The sequence below is a fragment of the Remersonia thermophila genome, chromosome 7 (assembly GCF_042764415.1).
Source record: "Remersonia thermophila strain ATCC 22073 chromosome 7, whole genome shotgun sequence".
Classification (NCBI taxonomy): domain Eukaryota; kingdom Fungi; phylum Ascomycota; class Sordariomycetes; order Sordariales; family Chaetomiaceae; genus Remersonia; species Remersonia thermophila.
The window spans coordinates 138,254-160,156 of record NC_092223.1 but is presented as its reverse complement, the minus strand read 5'-3'; the positions used below and the strand labels follow the sequence as shown (position 1 = coordinate 160,156).

General features: G+C 50.9%; 5 protein-coding genes across 5 annotated transcripts; 3 read left to right on the top strand and 2 right to left on the bottom strand.

Annotated features, from left to right (window-relative positions):
* Positions 1-3,682: 3,682 nt before the first annotated feature.
* On the top strand, positions 3,683-5,688 carry VTJ83DRAFT_7029 (uncharacterized protein; the record flags this gene model as incomplete). The annotated part of the gene is made up of 3 exons (XM_071013806.1): positions 3,683-4,208; positions 4,282-5,215; positions 5,283-5,688. 3 exons carry the CDS (start codon positions 3,683-3,685, stop codon positions 5,686-5,688), a joined length of 1,866 nt encoding a protein of 621 aa, XP_070863246.1.
* Positions 5,689-6,011: 323 nt separating this feature from the next.
* On the bottom strand, positions 6,012-7,017 carry VTJ83DRAFT_7028 (uncharacterized protein; the record flags this gene model as incomplete). Its single annotated transcript, XM_071013805.1, has 2 exons — positions 6,012-6,875; positions 6,940-7,017. 2 exons carry the CDS (start codon positions 7,015-7,017, stop codon positions 6,012-6,014), a joined length of 942 nt encoding a protein of 313 aa, XP_070863245.1.
* An 846-nt stretch (positions 7,018-7,863) lies between these two features.
* Positions 7,864-8,570, bottom strand: VTJ83DRAFT_7027 (uncharacterized protein; the record flags this gene model as incomplete). Its single annotated transcript, XM_071013804.1, has 3 exons — positions 7,864-8,026; positions 8,130-8,353; positions 8,412-8,570. The coding sequence occupies 3 exons, from the start codon at positions 8,568-8,570 to the stop codon at positions 7,864-7,866; spliced, it is 546 nt and encodes a 181-aa protein (XP_070863244.1).
* A 1,669-nt stretch (positions 8,571-10,239) lies between these two features.
* Positions 10,240-11,485, top strand: VTJ83DRAFT_7026 (uncharacterized protein; the record flags this gene model as incomplete). Its single annotated transcript, XM_071013803.1, has 2 exons — positions 10,240-10,616; positions 10,678-11,485. The coding sequence occupies 2 exons, from the start codon at positions 10,240-10,242 to the stop codon at positions 11,483-11,485; spliced, it is 1,185 nt and encodes a 394-aa protein (XP_070863243.1).
* Positions 11,486-13,688: 2,203 nt separating this feature from the next.
* On the top strand, positions 13,689-14,885 carry VTJ83DRAFT_7025 (uncharacterized protein; the record flags this gene model as incomplete). The annotated part of the gene is made up of 2 exons (XM_071013802.1): positions 13,689-14,086; positions 14,159-14,885. 2 exons carry the CDS (start codon positions 13,689-13,691, stop codon positions 14,883-14,885), a joined length of 1,125 nt encoding a protein of 374 aa, XP_070863242.1.
* Between the last annotated feature and the right edge of the window lie 7,018 nt (positions 14,886-21,903).

Genomic DNA, 21,903 nt, shown 5'->3' with positions numbered 1-21,903 from the left:
TCGTTCAATGTGCCCATGTTTCAAGTGTGGATGATTGATGCACGAAACAGGCTCCTCTTGACCGGCCCAACACCAACTTGCATCATCCGGTCCGACCCAACCGACACGGCGGGATAGCCCGGGATTCCATCTGCGCATATGCAGCCGGCTTCTCATCTCGGCGGCATTCCCGGTCGGGCATCCACCCATCGTTCGTCTCCAACGCAGCAACGCCGTAGTGGACGACTCAGGTGTTGGTGGAAACTCCTGTACGGAGGGCGGGTTCCCAGCGCCATGGGTGTGCCGTTTCCAGCAAGGGATGGGTGTCCGGGAACGTTGGCGCCCCTCCTCCACATAGACATGCTATTTCCCGGGCCGCGGCAGATGCAGCGCACAGACGGGTTGACGAGCCGCAACGCCGCACCCTGGATTCCGCGCATGGAAACAGTCGGACCGGGGATTCTGGGTTGTGGGTGGGTGTGAAACGTGGAGGGAGTCAGGATTCAGCATTCACGATTTACGACACTGGGTTGTTTTGTTCCCCGTCAATGTGAATACGCGTACGCTTCCGCTGGGGTTGCCGACTAATATGCAGCTCTTTTTTCTCCCTCTGTTCCTCTGCCCCCCCCCCCCCCCCTTCTCTCTCCCTCTCTCTCTTTCTTCTTTTCTCTTTTCTCTTTTCTCTTTTCTCTTTTCTCTATGCCCGGACGGTGGACACTGGTACCTTAGGTACCTTAACGTAGTGTAGTCGGAACTTTCGAATGATGCAGCCGAGAGTTCTGCCGACACCAACGCACCCCAGTCCGGGGATGTTGGATCGATGATAGGGTAGGGGCTCAAAGTTGTTGGTGCAGCTCCTAACCCGTTAGGGCTCAGGGCTAGCGTCACCGATGGAGGCACTTCCAAGTCTCCTCCCTTGGCATCTTCTTTGTCGCCTCTTAGCCCCTTCTTTCCTTCCTGCTGTCTGGATGACGTTGTTACGTGTTACGGGAAGGCTGGAAGGTTGGATTGATGGATGCTGCCCTTCACTGTTTACCCCAGTCCGTCCCAAAGACCCAAGCACCAACAACAGACTCGCCTGTCGCAGTGCCATCCAACATTCCAATTCTGGAAGCAACACCTGACAGCTTGCCTCAAAAATGCCAGTCATCAGGAGCGGACCGATGCTGCCTTGCTCCGTTTTTTTCCCTTTCCCCAGGAACCCCCGACACGGTGGGTGGGACACACCGATCCGCTCTTCATTTATTCCGTCATGCTGATTGGCCATCCGGTGGGGCCGTCAATTGAGCCTACACGTGGGAACCAAGCATTGACTCCATCTGGAACGCACTTGTCGCACTCGACTCGCGCCACTTTTTGCTCTCTCTTTTTCAGACACCCTCCTCGAAGAAGTCGCTAGGCATCCTCATGCGGAAACGCTGCTGGCCCCGAAATCTTGACATGACGGATACTACGTGACAGTTACAGGTCTTGAACCCCTCAACCGCGAAACCGAATGCGATGCGGAACTTCTACTCAGTGGTCCAGGAAATGCAACCATCGCGACAGCCTTTGCTCGTCTGGCATTGTAACCTGCAAAACCGTCAAGGGGCTCCAAGAGTTGTGTCTACATACATACAAGCACCTGCTGTACTGTGGTGCGCTATACATAGGGGCCGGCGCTATTGGTGTGTGTTGGCTTGAGCCATCGAGGGGATTCCATGACGCCGACTTCCCGGATCACCGTCCCTGGTTCCCGAGCCGCGGCATATCGTTCGTTGCCTAGCTGAGGAGAGGGAAAGATGTCGTCAGCCTGCCAACAGCAGCCAAGTCTCGTTAGCGAAATGCTTCTTGTCTCACCCTTTCAGCTCCCTTCGAAACAGTCGACGGTGAACAACGCAAGAGCAGCTTGCCACCCATAACAGAAAGCAACTCGAAATCTTTTCTCGCATTCCTTGCATGACGGCACTGTCCTAGCTGCTGTGACGCTCCGCGGCACGAACTCGGACCGCAGCCAATGACGCGCAGGACAATCGGGCTCTGACGGCTGGCGTTGGCCTTGTCGTTCCACAGCCCTGTTGGGAACCGCCGAGCCGCCGGCGCTTGGCCAGTTCTGGCTGGCGAGAGCATTGGTCTTTTCCGCATTCTGCCTTGACCATGCGCGACGAATTCTTCAAGCCCCGACGCCAATTCCGAAGGCTGCGACGAGCCGAACGCCTCCATTTCACGAACAACTAGTAGCCCTCCAGTTCTCTAGACACTGTACTCCAGACACGACTACGCCGCGTAAGGAGCCGCAGTGTTGGTCATTCGCAGCACGGCACAATATCGAGCCATACGCTATTGCAGAGCTTCAATCTGCGCCCGTCAGAGTGTCCCGCGGAGTAGTCTGCGCCGGGAAATGGAACTCGGCGTGCCATTGGCCCATCGCCCGGGAGCATCCTTCGGTTGCATTTTGCCGTTTTTAGCCCAGCCGACTCGCTGGGTTCGGGATGTGGTGTGGTCATACGCTCTGCCCCCCCCGAGGCGCCAGCGGTCTGCAGGCTTTTGATGATGATATGATGAGAGAAGGCTGCGTGAGACGTGGGCTGGAGCTTATCTGCTTTGTCGGCTTTTCTTGCGTGCGCTGGCGTCGACTGGCATCCGGCAATTTCTTTGTCAATGCTCTGGCCAGGCGTAGCGGCCGCGCCGTCGTCGATCGATCGAGCGTTGCGGCGAGGGCTGAGGGGAAACAGTGGGGTCGCCGCGGGGCCGTTGGGACTTTTGCTTTTCCTCCACCGCCAAGCTCCGTCTTCCCGATCCCCCAGGAACGCTCAGGAACGCCCAGAGACAAAACCCTGGGCGCCACTCCGGTGGGAAGCCTCCCCGCTCTTCCAGGCCACCAACCAAGCACCTATACCATGTAACTACTGCGTAAAGCGCCTACACACGCCGGCGCGTGATCGTGAGGCGGTCGCGCCAGGCGCTGATACTCGCTTCTCCTTGCTGCTGCGACTATCAGCGCCCCTCGGGGGTGCTTGACACGGCGGGCCTTCTGATGGCTGCCCTCCACATCTCTTGGACGCTCTGCATGCGATGCCCCATGGCCGGGCTGACAAACCTGGTTCGCGTTGCGCCAACGAGCCCAAGGCCAGTTCATCAGTTGGTCCGCACACCCACCAACTGGCTAACCCGAACACGGCAGAGTGGTGGCGCTGGACTCGGGACATCGCACCCGCATCGCCGTCTGGGTCTCACGCCAAGACTCCTTGCTCTGCTTGACGATTCGCCCGCCGGATCCCACCAGACCCGGGACCCAATCATCGGTCGCGGGTGGTCTGCTTTCTGCAATGTCACTTCGTCTGCCTCCAACCCCCAGTTCGGTCCGCTCTCCGTTGCTCCATGTTTCCATTCCAAGCTGTTGGCCTCCCTGGCTCCCGTCCCCTCCAGAGTCTGGGGAGATGGGAGCAGGGGGGTCATGTTAGGCTACCGGACGCTAGCAAAGACCCCAACGACGCTCCAGCTTGCTTGGACCCGTCCCTGGTGTGCCGAATCCCGAATCCGAGCCGGCCGGCCATGCGCTGCCCTCTATTACTTGTACCAGGTGGCGCTCCCTCCTCCGGACGCAGAAGTAGAACCACCTGGTACCCTCCTCGTGCTTGAGGCTCTCCCGACGCTGCCGCCCCGCCGTCGAATGGCCGCCGGTCTTCGATCGTGAACAACACCGTGAGACGAGACGAGCCGCATGGTCATCGCCAGACCGAACCGTCCACCCGCCGACGACACAACCGAATTGCTGAAGGTGGACGGGGGAAACAACCGCAGAGTGAATGCCATGGCCAGGGCGTCCCAGGCCAGGCCGGACTCGACGGTCTCGGCCGACTTCGAGGTAGTCCAGGAGGCACCCCGGTTCCAGCGTGTCTACTGGCGGCGAGAACCGCACCTACGCAAGCTCTATGGCCTCACCATCATCCTGATGGTGGCCTCCGCCACGACGGGCTACGATGGCATGCTCGTCAACACGTCCCAGCAGATCGACGCCTGGAATCATTACTTCTTCCCCGAGTTCCAGGACGACGAAGGCGTCAAGGACCCGGTCGTGAACAGCCGGCTCGCCATCCTTGTCAACATGTTCAACCTTGGCTCCATCGTCTCCTTCTTCATCACCCCCTACGTCGCCGACAACTTTGGCCGCCGTACCGCCATCGTTATTGGTTGTTGCTTCATGATCTGCGGCGGGTTCCTGACGGGCTTCTGCAATGGCTACGGGAGTGAGTACTTCACCTCAGCTGGCGCCATGAGGGCGGGGGGTACCAAGGCTCAGACGGCTAACGTTCTGCTCAGTGTACATGGGAGGCCGCTTCGTCCTCGGCTTCGGCAACTCACTTTCGCAGATGGCCTCGCCCCTGCTGCTGACCGAGATCTGTCACCCACAGCACCGCGGACCCGTCACTGCCATCTACAACTGCTTATGGAACGCCGGCGCCCTGATGGTGTCGTGCATTGCCTGGGGCACCGCCAACATCGACGGCGACTGGTCGTGGCGCTCCATTACCATGCTGCAGGTCTTCCCGGCCCTCATCCAGCTCATCGGCATCTGGTGGGTCCCCGAGTCGCCGCGCTATCTCGTCAACAAGGAGCGCTACCAGGAGGCTCTGCACATCCTTACCAAGTGGCACGCCGGCGGCGACCCCCATAACGCAACCGTGCAGTTCGAGTTCCGCGAAATCCGCGAGACCATCCGCATCCAGAAAGAGACAGATCGTTCCACGCGCTACCGCGACTTCTTCCGCACCCGTGGCAACCGCTGGCGCCTTGCCATCATTGTCTCGCTCGGCGTCATCTCCCAGTACAGCGGCAACGCCCTTTTCTCCAACTACATCAACTCCATCTACATCGGCGCCGGCATCACCAACCAGAACCAGAAGCTCGCCATCACGACCGGCAAGACCATCCTCGACCTCATCGTCACTATCACCGCCGCTCTTCACGTCGACCGCTTCGGCCGCCGCCCGCTTTTCCTGACCTCCATGATCGGCATGGTAATGGCGTTTGCTTGCTGGACCGTTACGGGTGCCGTCTACGAAAACTCGGGCGAGACCGATGTCAAGGCCGGCTACACCCAGCTCGTCTTCATCTGGATCTTTGGCATCTTCTATGACATTGGTTTCTCGGGTCTTCTCGTCGCCTACGCTCTCGAGATCCTACCCTTCAACCTTCGCGCCAAGGGCATGATGATTATGAACATCACCGTGCAGATCATGTTGGCCATTTCGAAGTGAGTGTTCTTCGCGAATCTGCCATAGATCACCGAACCATCGTGCTAACCTAGCCCCCTTCCGCAGTCAAACCAACAAGATCGCCTGGGAGCGCCTTCCGCGCCACTGGCACTTCATGCTCTTCTACACCCTTTGGGACCTGATCGAGTTGATCTTTGTGTGGTTCTTCTACGTTGAAACCAAGGGTCCCACTCTCGAAGAGATCGCCCGCATCTTCGACGGCGACAGCGCCGTGGCCCACATTGACATGCACGAGATTCAAAAAGACATCTTCGCCATGCACGAGGCCCAGCAGCGCGAGTACGAATTCCCCGATCGCCACCGCTCGTTATCACCGGACTACCAGCGGCAGTCACCGCAACCATATCAATATCAAGACCCACAGCAGCCAGCGTATCCTCGCAATCCAGAATACTCGCAGCCGCACCTGAGGCATTTCAAGTCAGATGAGCTGCCGGGGAGGGCGCTTTGACGCTGTTGATATACGATATTCGACCTGGTTGTTTCAGGGATGTCCCAAAATAGCGGAGGAGATTGGAGTCTGGCGCCGGCGTCGAACGAGGAGTCTTGTCATGATGCATTTGTTTTTCTGTCTTCTTTTTTTTTTTCTTTTTTTCATGAATATAGTTGATGATACCACCATAGTTACCTAGGCATACAATGAAGCTCCCTTGGCATCCACCGGTTTTTCCTCTGTCCTCGGTCTCTGAAGCAAGACACAATCTGCCTTTCCCTTTGCAGATGCTCAAAGTCCTCACTACCTCGAGGCGTTACTGCCCCTCTAGCTTCACCGGCTTACTGATTCACCCCCATTCGTGCCCTCATACTCCGAAACTCACGTCCCTCAGCGTCGACCAAAGTCTTTACCCATTCCTCGCGGCCAGTCTCCGCATTCTTGACGGCCACACTCCCCGCCCCAAGCAACGTCGGTGGCATGTTCATATATAACGTCTCCCACCTTCCAGCCGGGACAGAAAACGTCTCGTGGAATATCCCAAAGTGTCTCGCACGCGAGTTCGCCGTCTTTCCATCCCCTCCCTCGCCTTCCGGCTGAGCAGGAGAAGACGAAGACAACGCGAGACGGTCGAACCACTCCCACGCCTTCATATGCACTCCCTCCTTCTCCCGGGCAAACCTTTCCAACCCCTCCAGATCACGGAAATAGTACACGTTCAACAGCATGTTGCTGTTGTCGCCGCCTTCCGACCTCTCGCCACGGTAGGCGCTCCCGCCGAGACATCCATACTTTTTCGCTTCCGACAGCAAGGTGGCGTGACACGCCTGGAAGTATTCGCCCAGTTCGCGGGCGTGTGGCGTGCCTGGCGGACCGAGGGGGTGGTGGAAGCGGACTCCGATGTGGAAGACGACTATGCCTTGGCCCTGTCGCGTTTCTTCGCCTGCGGCTGCCTTGGAGCTGGTGAGCCAAGAATGGGGGAGTCTCGCCGACGTCTTTCCTGGAATGACGCCTTGAGTGCGCACGTAGTAGTTGCTGGCGGAGGAGGCAGATAGGTTCTGGACCGCGTGGATGGCGGTGCGGAGGAGGAGGACGACGGCGGGGAGGAGGGCGTAGCGCGGTGAGAGTATGAGGGAAAGGATGCCTTGGACGAAGGCACCGAGGAGGAGGAGGGTTGAGAGGTGGAAGGTGGATTTCACGAGGAGCTTTGCGTAGTGTTCAGAGCTTGTTTGAAGAGGCTGAGGGGCTGCGGCGGTGAGGTGGACTTACGGCTAGCTGATTCCCGCGAGGTTTCTCACCGGGACGTGAGGTGGTGGGAGGGAAGATGGGCTGGAAAGCTGGCGTCATAATGAATTTTGTCTACCCTAGGACCTTTTCGATATCTCTTCTAGATACGTTGGCAGGTTCCAGGTCAGGGAGGATGCGAACGGCCGAAGGCCGAGCAGGGAATAAATATCCCTCCAAGATGACAGCGGCTTGTGAGAACCATCGTCGAGTTAGTCAGCTGTGGCTTTGAAAAGGACGACGCGTGCTATCCACGCCTCCTCTTCTACGTGGTGTGCGTTCCCCTTGCTCGTTGCCTTGTATCACCCGAACATGATGACGGTTGGTGACGTTGACGGCCAATCAGACCCCCCTGACGGCTCGGACCGAGTGCGAGTGACAACCGGGCTTGGCGATGCGTTCCTCCGTCCCGGGCAGACAAACCAGACTATCGCACTCGCACTCGGATTCACCTTTGAGTATTATGGAGTCGAAGGTCTGAAGTGTCTCACATGAACGTTCCGTGTCCGCCATTTCAAAACTCTGCTCTTTCTTTGTGGGGGGGGCTTTTCGACCCGAGCCCATGGACTGAAGAGTCCCATTGGTGTCGTTACGAGCGGGCGCTTGGCTTGACATAATTAGTCACCAACGTCCCCGCCATTGCATGCAGGTGAGGAGAACACAAGGCATTGCGGGGCATAGGCTTCTGATATTAAACCCATCACAAGACAGGAATACAGCGAGCTCTTGATCAAAGGCATCCTATTTGTCCCCTTAAAATCAGCATCGAGGTATCTCGCCCCCCGGTCCGCCGCTTTGCCACCCATCCATGTGCCCCCTCCCCTCCTCTGTCTTTTCCATTACCATTACAGCACCTCCCACCTTCAGGGTTTCAGAGTCCATTTATCGGTGCTCCTCGCAGCTCCTGGCTCACGCCGCTGCAGTTGGAGGAGCACCCACAGGAGCTGTGGCTGGCGCAGCACCTGAGGTCAGGGGCTGGCTCTTCTCCGCGTCGTGCACGGTGTGGCGGCTTTCCCTCCAGTGGTGGGCCCACATGAGGGCCTCCATGATGATGTTGAAGATGAGGAAGACGCTATGCTCTTTATTAGTGGCTGCCAACGTTTGTGTTGCTAATTTCCCATGCGCCACGCCTTCGGTACATCCGAGGAAGGAAGGAAAGGAGGTTGAGTACTCACAACCCAATTATCCAAAAGGTAAGGATGGCGTGGGCGACGCTGCAGCCGCGCCGGGGGACGGGATAGAAAACGCATCTCCCGCCCGCGAACCGCTGAGCTGCAAAGATGAGCGCCGTCACCCAGAGGTACGACAGGATGAAGTTGACCGGGAGCATGTAGCCGCGATATCGCTTAAGGATGGGAAGGAACATGGTGATGAGGTAGATGAAGAGCGTGACAACGGCCTGTTGCACTGGTTATCATGCTGCACAACACGGAGAGGGCGTGGAAGGAACCGCGTACAATCACCAGAGGATAGATCCACCAGGTTCCTCGGTAACCCCAGCGGACAAAGTAGGAGATGGTTCCCACGAGGATTGCCGACGACGCGAAGATCACAAAGTTACTGAGCGTCACTAACCACCGGGGAATGCGCCCGGTGAAGAAATCCCCGAGACCCATAGTGTTGATGTGTATGATCTTCAAGAGATATCAAAAGGAGAGGTATCAGGAAGATGAAGGGTAATTATGGGTTACGTACCGCGACTGGAGAAGAGAGTGAGGGGAAGCTGTAACAGGAGTGGATCAAGGCGGTTTCCTAAGACTTATACTCCCTCATTCGACCAAGATCACGAGGTATGACGAGACCAGATCCTGTAAAGCTTGCCGTCGTCATTGATTTCATACAACCCACGTCGGGTACTGCAATCAACCATGACGTCGTCGAATGCCTTGACGATCCGAGTTCGACTGGTTGATCGAAACACAGGATGACGACAGATTACCCTCTGCGAATTAGGATCCCTAGTCAAGTTCCACCATTTTGTTGATCTTTTCAACTTCATCTCAAGTAGTCAACGGATTCTTGCCATGAGAGTATTCCTCCAAATGACGTCGGTGGGCGGATGCTTTGGACTTCCGCAACCAAATCTTGAATCATATCAGCAATGTCATGGATTTCTGAGCTGGCGTAACTTTTAAGACTTTTTATACAGGCCTTGGAGTAACACCGAGATTGCGATGTAGATGTGAGTGTTTGGCACCCTACCGGTTCACTTATTCCCCACATCACATTGAATTCCATAACAAATATTGGGTGGTTAACTAATTCCCTCGAGATAACATCAACTGGATCATGCGGGGGCACTCAGGCTTTTGCAAGCTCGGTTTTGACCATGTCCCACTCGAGCGGACAGAAAGCGAAAGCATAGATTTGTGACAAATTATGACAAACCCAATGCGCTTTGACTCGCCATGTAGCTTCTCCCTGAAGTTTCATGGGCGTCAATAACGATTGGGGCAATGGGCATCTTGAGGCACTGGTGTTATCGTCACCGGAGGACCATGCGTGAACAGTTCCAAGTCCAGGCAGTGAACCATGAAGAGATCGAAGATAACGGCTTGTTGCCACAATACGATGAATGAGCGGAGCTCCCTGAAGGCATCGTCAGTCAAATCTGTCAGGTAGATCACCAGAACAACACCTCAAGACCCCCTCGGGCCATTTTTGTCGCTAAAGCAAAGGCGTGACGGATAGGAATTTCGAGCTGTGTCACGGACCGGATAATAGTACCGTTTCGTGTCTGTGTAAGTGAGGGACTCCAAAGAATGCAACAAGCAACCGCGGACACGGGCGTCACGGCACGCCGGTGCTTTTAGAAGAGCCCCTGGAGCACGAACGCCATACTCATGTCTATAAGTGGATCTCGAGCGACCGCATAGGTGCGGATATTCCACGCAAGGCCACTTGTTCTGGACACGACCCGTCCTGTCTTCGTCATCCTTCTCCACCCAATCCGGCGCTGAGGCTCCGATGTGACAGTCGAACCAGGTCGGAACGCCTTATGCTACGCCGGTTAACAGATCGGCTTTTGCCGGCAGGGCATTTGAGACGGTAACGCGGGGTGCATGAACCCAGCGGACGGCAATCCCGCTCCGGGGCTCCGCAAAGCTCTGTTTCGGCTAAAAGGGCCAACGGCGGCGCCCATGACGATAATCCGCGCCGATTGCGACAGTCCGACTACTATACATACTTAACGTTAAGAGCGGAAGGGTTTGTGAGAATCATGGGTACCACGCGCTCACCGGCGGGCTGACCTGTTCTGTTGCGCTCGGCATACGCATCACCACCATGTCCCGGATCCTCGCCCTCATCGGGGCCGCCGCGCTGACCCCCAGCGCCCTGGGCGCCACGCTCATCGCGTCGCACTTTAGCGGCCAGATCTACACCCTTCAGTACACGGGCACCAACAGCAGCGGCACCCTGGCCATCACGTCGCAGACCTCGGGGTGCGGTACGACGCCGGGCTGGATCGAATACTACGGCGACACCCGTCAGCTGTACTGCTTTGACGAGTCGTGGTGGGGCAACGGCGCCATCACCGAGTACGCCGTCGGCAACGATGGCCGCCTCAGCATCACGGGGCAGGGCCGGTCCCGTGGCAACAGCGTCCACGGCGCGCTGTACGGCGGGTCGAACGGCCGCGGCTTCGTGGCCACCGCCGAGTAGTAGGTGCCCCGAATCCATCCCGTCTGAAAAGGCAAACCGGCTTACCCTCTCCCCTTGCAGCTCCCCCTCAACCATCACCACGTACCGCCTCCCCCTCAACTCCGGCGCCGCGGCGCTGAGCCAAACGCGCTTCACCCTGCCGCAGCGCGGCCCCCACCCCCGCCAAGACGCCTCGCACCCTCACGAGATCCACGTCGACCCAACGGGCCGCTTCATGCTCGTCCCCGACCTCGGCGCCGACCTGATCCGCATCTTCCGCATCGACGCCAACACGGGGGCGCTCTACCCCTGCCCGGAGGCGCGCGCCGACCGCGGCGCCGGGCCGCGGCACGTCAAGTTTTGGAAGTCGGCCGATGGGCAGAAGCAAAAGGTGTACAGCGTCAACGAGCTCGCCAACACCGTCTCGGCCTGGGACGTGACGTACCCGAGCCAGTGGGACGCCAACGGCTGCCTGGCGCTGACCAGGACGCAGACGCTCTCCACCTTTGCGCCGGGCAGGTCGGGCGGGTCGATGGCCAAGGCGGCGGAGCTGCGGGTGGTTGACAACTTCCTGTACGCGACGAACCGGGCGGACCAGGCGTTTGGGTCCCAGCAGGACTCGATCGCGACGTACACGATCGATCCGACCACGGGCGCGATCAGCTGGTTCGAGGCGGCCAATTCGTTCTCGTACTACCCGCGGACGTTTGCGTTCAACAAGGAGGGGACGCTGGCGGCGATTGGCGGGCAGACCTCGTCAAATGTGGCGATTGTCCAGCGCGATCCCGTGACGGGGAGGCTGGGGAGGCTGATTGCGACCATTCAGGTGGGTGCGCGGGGAAGGCCTGGGGAGGAGGATGGTTTGAGTGCCGTTGTTTGGGCAGAGTAAATGCGGTATGGATAGGGAGATGCAGCAGCGGTCATCGTGTATATAGTTGTCTATAGTAAGGTATATGCGGGCTGGAATGGCATTTTGGGCTTAGCACAGTGTACAGAGAGGTATGGGGAGTCTCAGGCGCCCTTGGGTAAGGTGCCGATGCAAAGCACGGCGTGGTGTCGGTGTCGGGGAATAACGTCATTGCTCGTTCACTTGTTGGCGTGTTGTCTTTTCCACATGGGTTAGGTGATGCAGAGGTCCCAAGGCTGTCCGGATGCCTAGCCCGTCATCGTGGAGACTGCATCGGTAAGTACTGTATTACTGTGTACTGCGCAGGTATCACGGTAGCGTTGACATCAGACACCTCCACCGCCGATGGATCGAGGGAGCATCCGGGTCCAGTACTTTACTGCAAGTCTATAGTAGTAACGTTACTGCGAGCACTGTCATTATTCAACACCACGATGCGGTGGTCTGTGCATCATCTCAGAGTCGAGGCCGTTGTCGACGACCGAGTCTGGGCCCTCATCGACTTCCGCTCCGTGGTCTGGGCTGCCTCGACCAGCGACCGGGACCTGTGGGCCTGCCGAGGAGGAACGTTTCCCGGAATCCCTTCATTTTACCAAGCAGACCCATGGCCAACAGCGCTCTTCATGCTCATGGACGCTGCCAATGTGCATCCATGCAGCATGAAGGCCGCTCTGTAGGGCGGAATTCGGGAGCCAACCTTGACGCCAGCGGCTTGGCCACAGCAGTTCCGGGTTGGATGCCCAGCCGGGCCCCCACACGAGGTTCCAACCAGACGGGATCTGGCCCTACTCCTACTACCGATATTACTTACCCTACCTACCATCGAAAAGGGCAAGAAATAAACAAGATCCAACGACAAGGACTACTCCAGGGCGCGGTGGTGGTTAGGTCCGAATATCTGTCGGCCCGATACTGGCAGAAGCAAGGTCCGGCACCTCGAGGAAGTCCCAAGGCACGCCTCAAGCTGACTGACACTGGCCCTTTCGATCCTGGGATTCAAAGAAGCCGGGCTATTTTTGGGGTTCTGTCGAGTCATCGAGGCCTCCTTTTTAAGGCTCAAATCCCCGTGGTCCATCGTTTCCGCATTCCGTGCGGATGCGGACTCGGTGTGGTGATGGTGAAAGGAGGATGGAATGCAACCTTGGTCTGACTGAGCAGTTTCCATTTCCCGAATCAGGCTTATGCCGCGCCGGACGGCGGTGATATCGGAAAGCTCGGGGGCAGACGCGCGCACGCTCATTTTTCTCAGCAAGGGATGGCGCCCATGCACGCCACGCGCGGCCGCCCGACAGCAACATGGCTCTGTTGAGCTGGCAGCCCACCAAACGCTCAACACGAAGTGGCTGTGCGTACCGGCCTTCTCATTCGACGATATTCGACTGGCATCCCGGGACGGTCTTGCTCACGTTGTGGGGGTGGCAGTGGGCTGGATGCATCCTTGCACTTTTTTTTTTCGGGTTTCGGCCTGGAGGCGGGTGCCTGACGGTCTCGGCCCTGCCGACCTACGTGATCGAGAGGAACGCCACCCGTCCACTTCCGCAGGCGTTATCTGCCTGGGCCGGGCGGAGGGAGACGGCAAGGACATGACTGCCCTTCCTTTGCCTTAGGGCGCCGAGGTAGGCAACAACCCTGTCTCCCTGACGTATCCGGGGGACCCCAGATGCGTATGCGTCTTATGAGCGTACCCGTCGTTGGGCTGGAGAGGTCGGTCTTACGTACCCCAACTCCGCTCCAAGGCATTTCTCTGGTTCCATGGTCATTGAACAAAGGAAAACAAAGGAAGTCCTATTTCATTGAAGAAGGAGGCGAGACTTGTCGGGCGACTTGAACGCTTAAATCTCTCAGTCAGAACATTTCCCCCTTCGGGTTGGGGCTGAGCATCACGGCGCTCAACACGGAGGAAGCGCATCCCTGCTCCTCTTGAGCAAGCCCTGTGTCCCCGACCAGATCCTTTGCCTTGAATGTTTGGCCACGACGATGATCCATGATGCAAACTCGATCCCCGCATGACATTGGATAGTCTCCACGCATTTCCACTCGGAATCCAGGCCGTTTGCTTTTTTTTCTTGATAAGGTATCCCGAAGACTCTCTCACCGCAGCACCCTCCATCCACCGTCTTATGTCGACCAGCCTTGCCGCAGAGCGTCAACATCACGACCCGCGCGTCGTCCTTGGTCTCCAACCATGACTGCCCAGCAGGAGGGCGCCACCTCGCCCGGGGCTACTCGGTTGCAGTTCCTGCACCACATCACCACCCGCCGCCCAAGAGTCTATGCGCTGGGGGCCGTCGCCTTTCTGCTCGGCGCCGTGGTGGTTTGGGTCTACGGCGGCTTTGCCAAGGGCGCCGACTTCATCACCTCGCTCCCACGCCCGTCGGACCTGCTGCATCATGCGCCCGAACCGCCGACGGATAGCGACTGGCGGCACTCGAAACAAAGGCCCGTCAATGCCGTGGGCATTCCCAAGAAGATCTGGCAAATCCTGCTGCCCAAGAGCTCCAACAAGACGACGCCGTTTACCGTGAACCCGAAGAGCCTCGAGGATACGCCCAGCTGGCTGGCACTGAACCCAGACTACACCTAGTGAGTGGGCTTGTGTTGCTCCGTCGCTCAGCTAGAATCTCCCCCTTACTGACCAGCTTCGTCTCCCCGCAGTACGCTGGTCGGCCAACAGGGCGGCGACGAGTTCGTCGCCAACAACTTCGCCAACGAACCCCGCATCCTCGATGCCTGGCGCAAAATGCCCAACGTGGGCATGAAATCCGACCTGCTACGCTACCTGCTTCTCTGGATCCACGGCGGCGTCTACACCGACACTGACACCATCGCGCTCAAGCCCATCGACAAGTGGGTGCCTGAAATCGTCCGCGGCCACGTAGCTGCGGTGGTGGGCATCGAGTTCGACCGGCGCGACGGTCCAGCCTGGAGTGATATTCTACATTGGGTCCAGTTCTGCCAGTGGACCATCGCCGCAGCCCCTGGACATCCGTTGTTTAGGAAGATGGTGCAGCGGGTCCTGGATGCGCTGGATGACTTGTCGGCAGCGCATGGCGTGCCGATCGACCAGCTCAAGCCGTCTAGCTTCGAGGTTATGAACTCGACGGGCCCAGCGGCGTGGTCAGAGGTCGTGTTTAAGCAGCTCCAGCAGTATGACCCAGCTCTGAAGGAGCATAAGAATCTGTCTTTTATGACAGAGCCGAGGCTAATTGGGAATGTTCTTGTCTTGACGATCGACGGGTTTGGCATGGGTCAGGTGCATTCAAACAGCACTAACGACGGCACCATCCCAGAGGCGGCCTTGGTGAAGCATCTCTTCAAAGGCGGTTGGAGAGGGGATGGAAAGAGAAGGAGATGGATCTACGAGGATTACGATGATACATAAACGGGGAATTGCAAAACACTTGGTACAAAATCACGTTTTCATCTCGCAACCTGTCGCGTGCTGCTCTGGACCAACAGGACGTTCGTTCATAACCTACGCCGTAATGCCATTTCCTTCGACCCCCGGGGTCTTTCGGGGCAGCTGCCCCCGAGGTTCCCCCACCCGTTATCTTGATTGTCTCAAAAACGGGTCCTCAACCGGGAAAACAAACATGGGACGCCCGCTGGGACTTCCCGGTTCTATCTTATGTACCACGAGGTGAGACAGAACAATCTTGTGGACGAAAACCAGGCGTCATCTTCCACCGGTCTTGATGCAGCGAACATCCTGGTTGGCATGAAGTTAAATGTGGATCCAGAGAGATATCGTGCTGGGTTCCACAGGTCCCGAGAAAAGAAATACCAGATGCCCAGGCGCCGATCATCCTTCGCCAGCGGGGTTCGGGTACGAGTCGCGTGGGAAACATCATGGACGGCGCCACGTTGATCCTTTGGGAGGTCGAGATCGGAACCGATCGTAAGGGGGGAGGGGAATCGTAGCAAAGCCCGGTGTCAGATCGAAAGCTGGTCTTGGCACCGGGTTGGGACCGACTCACCAAGGTAAAGGTTCCCAAGAAGGGGTAGCGGTGAGCCCGGGGAGCTCACAAGCAAGCAGTTAGCTGCTTGGTCACAGCAGGTAGCCTTTGTTTTTTTTTCTCATACCGAATAGAATAAGCACCTTAGCGGTTCTTGCCAAACCGTCAGGATAACAGGATTTTCCAGACGATACCCCGGGGCAGTGCTTGTGCGATAGCGCCGACACATCCACACTGAAATGTTCACGCTGATGGTAGCTTAAGCAGGTTGTGGTGGGCAAGTCATTTGAGATACTCCCCTTGGATCTGAGCTACGCGCGCTAAGACGTAACCACCAAGTGCCTCCCAACCGATGTTGAATGGATCCTTAAGGAAGCTGTGACAGGATCTATAGGGACTCATACCCTGGTCCTGAACCCCAGTAGGCATTCTGCCTGCTCAGACCGCTATTCTAGGCATCCATCGTATATATATGAAGCTTCCAGGAGAGGTATATCAAATAGTTGTTTTCTTCCTTAGAACAATAGCTTCCAACCACTCCTTTCCGCCGTATACACTTTCACAGGTCCGGGCTATTATAGTTATAAGCCCGGTACCTTCCTACTACGCAGAAAGAGAACTTTCCCTTCTTATTATAAGCCTTTAAATTAAGCTTTAAAGCGTTTAGCTCGTTTATTTTCTCCTCTCTCTCTTAAAACCCATCGCTAACTATTAAAGTACCTTCTTCGGTAAAATAGACTTAGTCCTTAAGGATTATACTCTTAGCGTTATATAGTTAAAGACCTTCCGCGACTAGGGACGATGGTTCGATTACGTTTAAAACGAAGCTTGTACCTACGGTATATAGCAGATCTATAGACCAGAAGTAAACGCTAAGACGGTTCTAAAGATCCTTAATAATAATTAAGAACCGTTTTACGCAGATGCCGACTTAGAGGTCTAGCAGCAGCTTAGGATTTAATATAAGTAAGAGCTTCGGGACTAGTAGAACGCTAATCCGGAGGAAAGGGGCTTTAAACCGGAAAAACTAGGAGAACCCTTTAAGTCTAATATAGACTATGTATATAAGTAAAACCTCCTCTAGTACTTCCTAAAGACTTTATAAAACAACTTAAACGATTAAAGGAAGGCTTACAACGTAGTATACTACTTTATCCTTAACACCGTTCAGAAGGATCTATTCGAAAACGCCTTTAACTTCTTTATATTAATAAAACAGCTATAGATCTGCTATAACCTTTTATATATTCTAGAAGACTAAATTATTTCTATTTAGACGGTAAAGATAAAGACGTTTTATAAGGCTTTCCTTAACGTCTTTAAAAAAGCTAAAATAGCTATAAACCTTTTCGAGTAGCTTATAGACTTCTGTTATAAGTATTATAATATATTTATAAACGGAGTTACCGATATAGTTAGTCTCCTAGCTATTATAGCCTTCTTAAATACTATTTAAAAGCGTATTACCCTAGGATAAGCTTATACTAAATATATATTCCTAGCTAATAAAATTATTTAAAGTATTCTTAAGGAAACTGTAAAGGTATATATAGACCAGTTATACCGATTTCTCCTCTAAACCGAAGCCGGGGTACGCCTTTTACTATATATTTATACTACTTTTAAAAGACGTAGGCTGTTATCAGACCAGTAAGACCTGTTAAAACAAAGGTTTAATAAGAAAAATAACGGTAATAGCAAAGGTAAGCCTTTTAGGTTAAAGGGTAGCTATAAATAAGGAAAAGGTAGGAATAATAGTAGAAAAGGCGGTAATTAAGGCTATAACTAATCTAATAATTAAAATAAGAAAGTAAACTAAACGTTAAAGGTTTATTATAACTATTTATACGGAATCCTTAAACGATACTTTTAGATACTAATTAAATACTTTAATCTTAAAGCTACTATAACTAATAAAAGTAAAAGAAGCAATATAATATTCTAGGGCTTACGCTAACGTATCCTCGACAACTTTATAAAGCTTTAATAGGCGGACCTTAAAGATAAGTTATAAGTTTAAAGGATAAAACTCTTTAGTTTTAAAGCATTACGTTTACTACTAAGACCGGGCAGTAAAGAACCCTTTCCTAGTTCGGTCGGAGTTAAGTTAAAACCCGATAATAATAAAGACCTTTTAAAGCTTCTTATTAAAGTAGTAATCCCCTACAGCCTATAGGTAAAAATTCAATTTCCCTTTAACATCTATGCTATATTTATTACCGATTATTACCCGCTTTACAATTCTATCCTTCTAAATAACTATAGAGCAGTCTACATTGTTAATAATAAGTTACGATTTAAGCCTAGATCCTAGTATAAAGTTAATAACCTAAATAATTATATAGGGGCAAATACAACCTTTTTCTAAATATAAGCCTATAAACGATAGAGGCCTAGGAATATACTAAACAGTAATAGAGGTTCTAACACTAAGAACCTAATTCTAAAAGATACGGTTTTTATTAACGGGTTTTACATTAATATTATATTAAAGATAGCTTTTAAACGGGTAGGCTTTTAATATTACAGGTAGGACGGAACCCTTTATTACAGCCCTATAAAGCGTAGTTTAGTAATAAAACAGTTAATCTATAAATATAATTTAGTATTCTTTAAATATAACGTTCGTTCTATTTACTTATAGGTTCCTTCGCTTAAGTATACTATAACTATATCTCTTGCCGCTATTAAAACTCGTTTAGCTGCCCGATTAAAAAAGCTACTTCCTAAAAGAAAGGATACGGAGCGCTTATAATATTTACGTATAGGATATATAAAGCCCGAAGTAATACGAAGACTCGTCTCTATAACCAGAGGAGTTTAGTATAAAATGGATAGTATTTTAAGAAAGAAGTATAAAAGTTATATACGGGTATATACTACTCAAGTTATCTTACGCTAACCCTCTAAGAACCGTACTATAAAACCCTTCTAAAGGATTATTTAGGACCTCTTCGAATTTAATCCTAGGTTTAACGGTTTAAAATAGCTATTTATAATCAAAGATAAGTAAAGTAGGAAAGTAATTATAAAAACTCTAATAATTAAATCGCTGTATACCTATAGCCAAACAGATTAAAAATACTATATTATAGGTTAATATACAGTTTAGCTTTAAAGTCTATAAAATACGGCAGGATAACGATACTAATACTATCGGTATTAAAGGGTATACGGATTATAAAGTCTAGATTTAAAACCTAGGGATCGATCTTAAACTTACCCTAACCTATACCTTAGAGGCTAACGAAGGATCTAAACGCGTAGAATATAAAATTATCGAAAGAGAGCTTACTATACTTCTTAAAGCCCGCCTACTTTACGACTTATAGTTAAAAGTTATAAAAGCAGCTACTTAGCTAATTAATATTACGCTTTTATAACGCAACGACTGGAAATTACTAAATAAGAAACTATATTTATAGTTTCAGCAATATTTCTGTTAATACTAACCTAAGTTTATAGATAATTGTATACGAGATCTAAGGCTTTACCTTAGTAACCTATATATATACGGATGCTAGGTATACCTATTCGATAAACGACGAAAGGTAAATACTTACCGGAAGCTGTTTAAAACAATTAAAAGAATCTATATTAGTTACTTTGTTAGATATTAAGTAACTAATATCTATTAGATTTATATAACGAATTACGGTCCCCTTCTACTGAAAGGGACTTATAACCGAAGGTAAACAGGGTTGTCGGGGTATAGTTTAGTAAAGCCAAAGGGTTTACAACAAGTATATAGGTAATTATTTTAATAGTAATGTAGCAACTACCTTATAATTACTTACTGAAGAACCTTTAAAGGTCCTCCTAAAGAGTAATTAACTAGCTAGTATATATATATCTAAACTATTACTCCTATTACTGTAATAATAGTAATTATTATATCCGTTACCGTAATCCAGGTAATGTTTCCTAGATTATTACTTAGATCCGTGTAACAATCCCTTAATTAGTTCTTTAAACGATTAGCTATTGGAACGTCCTACGTTCCGGCTACAGCCTCCTAGGCCGCTTATATACTTATCTGTAATACGATGCCCCTCCTTTAGCTCTTTCATTCCGAAAGACAGAGCCCTTATTTCAAAAGCCGTTAATATCCTATATTTATAAGTGTTATATCTTTTCCCTCCTGTATCGTTACTGTAATACTGATAAAATAGCAGATCGTATAACTAAAAAGAAATCCGATTCTTTTAAATAACGAGAGCGCCTAGTATAGTTTATTTCCGACTACGGATTCGTCGTTATACCTTATACCTACTATACCTAACAGGGGCGTATATATAAAATAATTAAGAAGGCCCGTCGTTGTAACGCTTATATTTATCGTAGCTGTACCTACGATAGTTCTAACGTTCTAATTTCGGCTTGTAGGTATCCTGCGTCCTTTTTTATCTTTCCTCCTTTAGTATTAACCCTTTTTTAGTAGATAAGATTATATAGGAAATAAAACGTATTAAACGTACGGAACGTAAAGCCGAAGAATCGTTAAAGCGCGTTTAATGTAAGTTAGAGGAGCGTTAACGTAAGCTATTGATATAGCTTAGCTGCCTCCGTTATTTATACGAATAGAAAAGATTTCTAGTAGATAAGGGTACCGATATAGTAGTTTACAGCTTGTCGACTCTGGACGAACTGGAGTCTGTAAAGCGGTAAAAGTTAAAGGCTGTACTCGAGGTATAGGTTAATAACGTTATTAATGTAATCGACTAGAACGCTATCCTAAGTATTATCCTTAACCTAGGGTAGTAGGCCGATCCGGGTTCCTCCGGTAAAACTCTTCTAATTTCTTAGAGCAATAGAGGTTTATAGCTAATTACTATAAATTATTTTCTAGGCTGAAATCCAACTATTTAATAAAGTACTTTAACTATCCTTTATTATTAATTTATAAGTCTAGGACTTCTTTAGTATCTTATTCCTTTTCTTCGTCCTTTGCTTTAACGTTTGTAACGAGTTTCGTGTTCTTTAATACTAGTTCTAAAAGTAAAATATAAAAAATATTCGTTTATAACTTTATCGATACTAATAATAATAGTCGATAGTTAGATATTGAAATTCGCTTGTTAACCTTAAATAGTCTAATCTTCTTAAAGTCTAGCTTCTTACTTAGTTGTTTTATACGTAAATTTCGAGAAACAAGGTAGACCTTGTCTCCCCTTTCTAGGCGAGGTCCTTTAAGCCTATATTTATTATAGTATTGCTTTATCCTGGTTCTAATAAACTTAAGTTCTTCCTTAAGTATTGTATATAGCGTATATATCTGGTCTGCTTTAACTTTTGCCCTAGGTATCGTAATATCCGGTCCCTAGCGTAAATCTGCTTTATAGCCGTAGTTTATAAAGAATGGTAAGATCTTTGTAGTCTCCGTAGGTGCTGTTGTGACAGCAAAAACGGATCCGCTGATGCTGCTATCAGCTAGTACACTATATATACCTGCTACTGCAATACACCCCCCAGACCGAGGCGATTAGTTAAGGTCTAAGTCCCTTGGTACACTTCTTTTATCCTGACTTGGAGTTAGAGGAAATTTCATCTCTATCCTCCATCGCACCCCCGAGGGGTGCCCGGGTATTTATTTATTAGACGCTACCCTAAAAACGTCTTTTGTGTCAGGTGTGCAAACATAGGTTTCGAACTCAGAGCCTTCTTATTGTATGAGACTTTTACAGTGCAGGTAGTACTATCAATATACCGCTGCGTAAATAGAAGAGGACCGGGCTTATAACTATAATAGTAAAAACGGATCCGCTGATGCTGCCATCAGCTAGTACACTATATATACCTGCTACTGTAACAGCTGTGTTATACGCGAGTTATATTATTAGTAAGAATACAACCTAATTATCTTGCTGGAAGTTAATATAGTACCGAAGATACTGCTCTACGATCTAGTTAAATCGTTCTGTTTATCTATCTATCTACGGGTAGTAGGCTGACGAAAGCTTGCTTTTAGTCCCTAAACGCGTTATTAGCGTTTGCTAAAACTTCGAGACGAACTTTGTATCTCGATCTATAATCTATTCTTCTAGCTACCTATAGACTAATGCAACGTATTAGAAGACGATGTCCGTAAGCTGCTCTATAGTCTATATTTCCTTGTAGGGGATAAAGTATACTTACTTAGTAAATCGTTCTATTATAGTAAGGATACTGTTATACTTAACCCCTGTCGCTAAATCCTTGGAAAGTAATAGTTTAGTAATAAAGTCTATCGTTACTAAACTCTATAGTTGTTTTGTAACTAGTAATGGTTGTAATAATCCGTACGGTTTGTATTATACTATTTTAGCTTTGTTATAACTATTGTATTCCTTAATAACTTCTATAACTTTGTATTATAATTCTGGGAAGTTGTAGTGCTGTTTAATCCTAACGATCGTTTTAGTAATTCCTATATATCCTCCGAGTCTAGACTTATAGATTATTTTA